The 8184-nt window shown below is 47.4% G+C and overlaps 1 protein-coding gene across 1 annotated transcript; it reads right to left on the bottom strand.

Annotated features, from left to right (window-relative positions):
* Positions 1–1983: 1983 nt before the first annotated feature.
* Positions 1984–2865, bottom strand: LOC123162752 (uncharacterized). The gene has a single exon (XM_044580517.1). It carries the CDS (start codon positions 2812–2814, stop codon positions 2113–2115), a length of 702 nt encoding a protein of 233 aa, XP_044436452.1. The 5' UTR covers positions 2815–2865; the 3' UTR covers positions 1984–2112.
* Between the last annotated feature and the right edge of the window lie 5319 nt (positions 2866–8184).

Raw genomic sequence — 8184 nt, 5'->3', positions numbered from 1 at the left:
AAGATCGCCTTTTGGCATTTAGTCTTAAGTTTGTGAATGAATTCCGGGGGAGCTAGAAGCCCATCATGGATCAGGCCACCTTAATATGGCCGACTGATTCGGGTGGGTAATCCTAGCAACTATTGAGGCCGACTGGATTCGGGTGGGTAATCCTAGCAACCACCGGCGTCTAGAAAGATTACGGAAAATGACGTTAATGATTGTAAAAGGCCTAAACTGGCAAATGTTCGTTACCCCCACAATCTTGGGGATAAACGAAACAACACAATAATTTAGCCAAGTTCTGTCAAGCACCCCTAAATAGAAATATCTGAAAATGGTCATCACCAATCCTTCGATGATCTTCCATAATTTCATAAAAAACCGGACCAATAAGCCGTCTAGACCCGGCGCCGAGTCCGGCCTCATTGACTTGATCACCGTCTCTACCTCCTCCGAGGAGAATGGGATCAAGAGGGTTGTGTCTTCTCCTCCGAGGAGAATGGGATCAAGAGGGTTGTGTCTTCCGTCCCAGACACCCTAGCAGCAGTCGACCAAGTGTTAGGTTGGAGGCTCACCCCACTCCTAGGGTGGCTGCAGAAGAGGGCCTTACAGAAGCCGTCAACATGCAGCCGAATTGCCTCCTTATCTTGCAAGAGCTTGGGACCCTCACAAAGCACCGCAATCGAGCAACGGTGTCTACGGCTGTTAGCAGTGTCCTGGAAGCATGCATATTGGAATCACCCTCAGAGTCCAAGTTAAACGGCCCCTAAGAAGTGAGTAGATCTCGTCATTCCAGAACAAGGAGACGGGGTTGTCCTCCAGTCGATACTGTTCCATCCACTCCTCAGGATTGAGGCCACCATTATCCACCCTCGCATCCAAGGTTTTGAATGGCCAATAAGAGTTCAAACTTCCTAGCCTGGAGGTCACTCTCCACCCTCACATAAACTGTCCAGCCAACTTGGTACAGCGGTGCCAAGTGTAATAATAACTAAGTACACAAAATAAACTGAAACTTAAAACAAAGGCCAAAAGCACTTAGCTCCCTGGCGATAGCGTCAGAAAAAGCTTGATGTCCTGCAAGTGCACAGAGTTTAGTTGTAGTTTTATTGAAATAAGAGTATCGATCCCATAGCGAGCACATGAAGTGATCTTTGTCTCTTGTAGGGGTTTATTGCGATGTTCCTGCAAGTTATTTGAGGTCCAAAGAAAAGCGAATAAAGAGATCAAAATATTGCGAGTGTCCTGCCATGAATCCACCCTATGTTGGACACGATACACTATAGGACGAAGGTCCTTCATGAGAATTCTCGAGTCGCTCAGAGGAAGGCCAAGATAGGAGATCAGGAATGAACCAAGGCGGCAATTGAATAGGTTAGCAATGGTCGACCTCTCCTGGTTAGAATAACCTATAACTGAAACCTCATTCTTGTCAAAATTTATCGCCAACCCATATATCTCCTAGAAACAAAGCATGAGAAACTTAAGGTGTCCATAGAGGTTCCTTCCATGTCTCGGTTTTTGTCTATGTGCAGCGTGCAGCTATTGTATTAGCTTACAAAATATCGGCTGCTATTATTTTCTTGGACATGTTTGCGCTAGTAAATCTAGCCGAAATTAATGTTAGTATTTTATTATTCCCAAGAACAAGCTGGAATTGAGATGGTTGTAGAATATTTTGGGCTTCTGGATTTGCAATGTTGTCCACTACGACAAGTTTAAACGATATGGAGATTGAACATCTTTATGTTTCAGTTCAAAAGTTTGGAATTTGTACCATATATCCATCCTAAAACTATAAATATTTAAATTGCAGGGCCAGACTGTACAGCCATGTGGTGGTGGTGGCCTGGTGGGTAATCTTAGTAATTAGATTTATTTTTCTGCTAATAACAACCTTAGGCGTCGCTGCTTTGACCTGGCACACAAGGAACATGATCCACTACCCAAGGACATCGAGAGGAAGTATTTAAGAGATCACAAGACATGAAATAGATCAAAACTTCACTTTTTCTTTCTATAAGTTTCTGTACATTTCTACTGTATATACATATGGCAAAATTGTATGAAGACCGGCTAATCCTCAAAAAGGTGGATGCCAATCACAGGGTGTAGAGTGACTTGGAGTATCTATGAGCTAAGAATGTCCAAGAGAGAAACTCTGATCTGGATTAATTTCCTGAACAGATGTCCCGCCCCATTCTCGAGATCTCCAATACTACACTCTAACTCCTGCAATTGCTCCTCCTGGCAGACAACTGCCTTCTTCTTGTGAAATGCCTTGGAGACAAGAGACTGTTTTGGCATTCTGATTTCCTTTGACAAGAGATGGACTGTGGACTCCAACAGAGACACAGAAACCTCTCTAGCTTTGGTCAATAGCATGACCACCTTGCAAGCCGCAGAAACAACATTAGCCTTCTTCGCGCTCTTCTTGAAATGTTTCTTGGCCGTCTTCACCAAACGAACATAAGACTGGATCTTGGCTTGAGCAGTTGCATCATCTCCTTTTCTTAGAGCTACCTGTAGCTCTTGGATGATGGCCTTCATCTCGACGAAGATCTCTTGCATGGTGCTGCAGAGATCTAGCAGCTCGAGAGAGCCTTCAATCTCTGAATCCAACATCTTGCCAACCTGGTTGCTTGGCAGGCCAATAATCTCTTCAACACCATTGTAGATGTCCCCGAGCCTCCTCAGACCGGCACACATGGTACCGATGGTGGTAGTCGAAGAAGAGATGCTTGCCTCTAGGCTCAACACCTCTTGCTCGACTTCAGTCTCGTTGGCCTGAGGCCTTGATGGCAAACTTATCGATCTTAGGTGGAAGGCCATTTCTGATCTTGAAACCTTTCTCTGTATTGTGGTTGAAGAGAGAAGAATGAAAGAGCGACTTTTGGTTTGATGTGTCTACCGTTCTTCTGATGCCTATTTATACCAAAAAGGCGTACAAGCCAGAGTGTTCGACTATTAGACACAAGGAATCATTCCATTTCATTTGCAAGATGCTGTCTGCCATGGATCGAGATTGGCAGAAGCATAGCGATTATTACGCAAAGTCGTCTGATGTTTAGGGCATATTTTAGTGTGTCCGCTGTCCACGAGACGAGGCAGCATATCATAGTCAGCAATTGGCAGCAAGAACCAGCGGTGTGGTTGTGGTCCGGTGGTGTTGCATGCTCAAGCCATTTTTTAATGGATGCTAATGCAACATCTAGCTGTGAGCGTGCCATTCTGGCTACTGCCATGTTCTCAATTTTTTAAGATTTGTTCTTTGGTGGGAAGTGTTGCTAATCACTAATTGAATGATCATGCTTTGAAGCTGGCATGTTTAGGTGACGGAGGACATGATTCACTGGACAAGGAGTGCGATTTGTTCAACGTTTTATCCCCCTTTTTTTTCAGATCGAGCTAGGTACCTACGGTGTGAGATCAATATTTTAAATAGCACGCTATTTCGCTGTTATAACACGGTTATAGCATATTTGGAAGGGAGACGTTACGTTTTGACAAAATCAGATGCTACGGCGCTAATCACGTAATTAGCGCGCTACACACGCTATAATGTTGTAACGTTGTAACGTTACAACGTGCAGACCATGCAAAACTGAAATAAGCATAGCCTAGCAGGCCCAGCAGGCCAAAACCAACCCACGACCACTAGCTTTCTCACTCCTTTTATCAGATTCTCCCACTAGCTTTCTCACTCCTTTTATCAGATGCATATATTGCTTGCTCCTATGAAATGTTTAGTTGCTTAAATACTTTATTTTTAGATATATTTGATTTTTTACAAACGCTATTTTGAAATATATTACGCTATTAACGCGCTATAACTTGTGTAGCATTTAGAGAAGGGCCTCACTATATTTTGTAGCACGCTATTTAAAATATTGTGTGAGATGCATCACCATTTTAGAATCAAAACGGTACAGCAATGATCATCACTTCTTTTTACACAATCATGTTGTTAGTAATACTAATTGAATCTCAGACACGAACTATCTTTATTTTTGGTGAAGTTTTTTTTTCGCGAATACGCAAAGCTTGCGTATCATTACATTGATAGAAGGAGTAGAATTAGTACAAATAGAGGTACAACACATGACACGAATGCATACAGACGTGAACATGGTGTCTGGAGCAGAGACACAAGGGATGCTCAGTCCGAACAAGGGATACATCACAGCTAAACCTACCAAACCCGAACCAAGAATGGCAATGCCGAACCAGCAAGAATTCCAACATCACCTAAGCCAGAACCGGAGACACCACGAGCAAACAAGATAACGCCTTCAAGAAGGAAGTCGACGCCAAGACGCCGTCGCCATCCGGTCCGGAGGAACCAGACCTAGGGTTTCCCCTGAGCTCGAAGAGGGACGCAACTGAGGACCTTGGCAGCGCCTCTAAGAAGGAAAACGACATCCGCAAACGCCGTCGCTGCCAGCATCGGCAAGCCGAGCAAGAATTTCTCCTTGGCCTGAGGCTGAACAATCCCATAGCCGCCGTATCTGGGGTCAGAGATGAGGAAGCCCACGCTGGTCGGAGCCACCATGTCGGAAGGGGGGTTGGCGGGGCTGCACCTGCTGTCAGATGGTGGCACCGCTTCCCGACCCACAAGCGTTGGATCTAGCGAAAACGGGGCTTTGAGTTGTACAGAGTAGCGCAGACGGCGAAGCAAGCCACAAGCGGATGGGGCGACGATGATCAGCAACGCCGGCAAGCAGGGACTGGAGGGACGCAGATCCATGGTGCCATGGCTATAGCCGTCCGGACGTCGGTGAGCCAGACGAGCTGGAAGGGATGCAACTGCCTGGTCGCCGAGGCCGGAGCTGCCCGGCAAGGGACGCCGTCAGCCATGGACACCGGAGAGACGCGGGTCCAAGGTCGCCGGGGCCAGAGCAGCGCCAGCAAGTACCCGCCTTGTGGAGCCCCGGGACTGCCACTAGCACCGTAGCCCCGTCGCCACCGCGTGAGCCTTCACCGCGGCTTGAGGGGAGGAAGGGCCGCCGGAGACAAGGGGTCAGCCAATGCACAAAAGGCAGGCTACGAACACCCCCGCGACCGGCCGCAGGTCCGCCCAAATCACGCCCAAATAGCACCAGGAGGACTGGGCCACGCCGAGGGAAGGGGAGACCGCGGGGTAGGGAAAGGCGCACAAGGCCATGGCCTAGCACGTCGCACCTGTCGCCGGACCAGCAGGAACGCAACAGCTGGGAGGGTGCGCCCGTGACGCACGCGAGGAACTCGGGGGCGCGGGGGGAGGGGGCGGTGTTGGGGAAGCACGGGAGGGACGGATCCACCCCGCCGCGGCCATCCCAGGCGCGGCGCGGCCTAGCTGGCCGGCCCTCCGGCGACGGCGCGGCAGAAGCGGGCGCCTCCCGGCGGTGGCAGCAGATGGATCTCGAGAGGGGCGCGGGGAAGCAGACGCGAGTTGGGGAGACGGATCCGCCCCGCCGCCACCATCCGGGGGCGCGGGGCGGCTTTGTCGGCCGGCCCTCCGGCGGCGGCGCAGCGGTGGTGGACGGGGGGTGGCTACCCGGCGGCGGCGGATGGGGTTTCCCCGTGCCGCCAGAGGAGGCGACGTGGGGGGCGTTTCACCATCTTCTTTTTATGTTCCGCTGGTGAAATTTTATATGAGCAAACCTTAATCCTACTAAACTGCTCTCTATTTTACTGCTCCTGTGGCCAGCCAAATCAATTATCTGCTCGAAAGTGGGACATAGAAGAATATCACCCATGCATCCTGAGATCGTAAAGGTGGAAAATTCTTGGTTTTTAGTGATGGAGATCTTCACTTTTGTTTACATTGAAATTCGTTTGAATGGATAGGTGTAACATTGATAGGTGGACACCAATCACGTAGATTCATAGAAGGGTATCTCGAAGGTAGAAGCTGTCTTCCCTGTTTGCTTGGACACGAGCTGCAATTTTGGTTCAAAAGTGTTTGTCTCCCTCCCTCTTGCAGGTAATCTGCTCATTCTATTTCCTTCAAACCAGAATTCAGAAGTACTTGTCTTCTTAACTTTCTTCTGATAGCTTACTCCTGTAAGTAATCTGACCACTCTGTAGTCCTTCTTGTCATCAGTTATCTATCTTGCCAGCTTGCTTCAGATGATGTTGCATAATGCATGTTCACTCTTTAGAACTAAGTGCAGCTCTTGATCATTCATGTTTCAACTCACTGCTTTCTTCCATGCCACTGCAGACATCGGGCAACATCAGAGAGCCACCTTTGTATGTGGAGACTGTGGAAAGCTGGACTAGCTGCTAGACAACCCCATGATCTCATAACGCAGATGTATGTATTTCTAACCGACCTCAGATAATCTCGTGTTGCGTCGATGGTTGCAGAAACTGAAGAGACATCCATGTTTAGCTCCGGCGGCCAGATGTTTGCCGACACCAATTCCATCGGCCAGATGTTTGCCGACACCGACTCTTGATGACTAGTCTAGCCATGCTTGGAATGGAAACTAGAGCGTTCCTGTGTAACTGTGTTGTCTCGATGGAGCTGGAAGAGAAGAAGTGGTGCTTGGTGAGAACCGGAGAAACTCCTATGTAGGTTCCTCTCTACTTATAACAAAAACAATCTGCGACAAGAAGAATCTTGTTGATCATACTCAAGACAAGCTCACGCTTTCTTGTTTACTTTCTGTAGCCATGTCTAACGTATTGGCGGCAGGGTTTGATTCCACTCGTGCATCATCGCTGGTTGGTAAGGTACCCGAAACATTTGGTATCTCATCCGAGTTTTATAATATGATACATATCAAGATCTCGAAACGAAGCCCAGTTTCGTGCAACTTTCCTTTTTGTTGAATAAATACTTATTTTTTTTGGGGGGGGGGGGGGGGGGGGGTGTCAATAAAAAAATAGTTGGATTGAATTTGTGTACACGCATGCTATCACTATGATTAAAGGGGAGCCTTGGCGCAACGGTTTGAGTCCTCGAAACAACCTATTGCAAAAATACAGGGAAATGCTGAGTACAAAAGTGAAGGAAATAGGCTCTAGAGGCAATAATAAAGTTGTTATTTATATTTCTTTATATTATGATAAATGTTTATTATTCATACTAGAATTGTATTAACCGAAAACTTAGTACATGTGTGAATACATAGACAAAATAAAGTGTCCCTAGTATGCCTCTACTTGACTAGCTCGTTAATCAAAGATGATTATGTCTCCTGACCATAGACATGTGTTGTCATTTGATGAACGAGATCACATCATTAGAGAATAATGTGATGGACAAGACCCATCTGTTAGCTTAGCATAATGATCGTTAAGTTTTATTGCTATTGCTTTCTTCATGACTTATACATGTTTCTCTAACTATGAGATTATGCAACTCCCGAATACCGAAGGAACACCTTGTGTGCTATCAAACGTCACAATGTAACTGGGTGATTATAAAGATGCTCTACAGGTGTCTCCGAAGGTGTTTGTGGGTTGGCATAGATCGAGATTAGGATTTGTCACTCCGTGTATCGGAGAGGTATCTCTGGGCCCTCTCGGTAATGCTCATCACTATAAGCCTTGCAAGCAATGTGACTAATGAGTTAGTTACAGGATGATGCATTACGGAACGAGTAAGGAGACTTGCCGGTAATGAGATTGAACTAGGTATGAAGATACCGACGATCGAATCTCGGGCAAGTAACATACCGATGACAAAGGGAACAATGTATGTTGTTGTGCGGTTTGACCGATAAAGATCTTCGTAGAATATGTGGGGGCCAATATGAGCATCCAGGTTTCGCTATTGGTTATTGATCGGAGATGTGTCTCGATCATCTCTACATAGTTCTCGAACCCGTAGGGTCCGCATGCTTAACGTTCGATGACGATTTGTATTATGAGTTATGTGTTTTTGTGCCCGAAGTTTGTTCGGAGTCCCGGATGAGATCAAAGTACACGACGAGGAGTCTCGAAATGGTCGAGAGGTAAATATTGATATATTGGAAGGTTACATTCGGACACCGGAATGGTTTCGGAAAGTATCGGATAAGTTTCGGAGTACCGGGAGGTTGCCGGAACCCCCCGAGGGACTATTGGGCCTTCATGGGCCCTAGTGGAGAGAAGAGGCCGGCGGCCAGGTGGAGGCGCCCCCCCAAGCCCAAACCGAATTGGACTAGGGGTGGGGGGCGCGGCCCCCCTTTCCTTCTTCTCCTCCACCTCTTTCCCCTTCCCCCCTTCTCC

This window comes from Triticum aestivum, chromosome 7B, assembly GCF_018294505.1.
Source record: "Triticum aestivum cultivar Chinese Spring chromosome 7B, IWGSC CS RefSeq v2.1, whole genome shotgun sequence".
Lineage (NCBI taxonomy): Eukaryota > Viridiplantae > Streptophyta > Magnoliopsida > Poales > Poaceae > Triticum > Triticum aestivum.
This window is presented reverse-complemented; position numbering and strand designations above follow the sequence as displayed.

Coding starts and splice junctions, on each gene's coding strand:
- LOC123162752 (XM_044580517.1), bottom strand. CDS start 2,814: ATGGCCTTCCACCTAAGATCGATAAGTTTGCCATCAAGGCCTCAGGCC.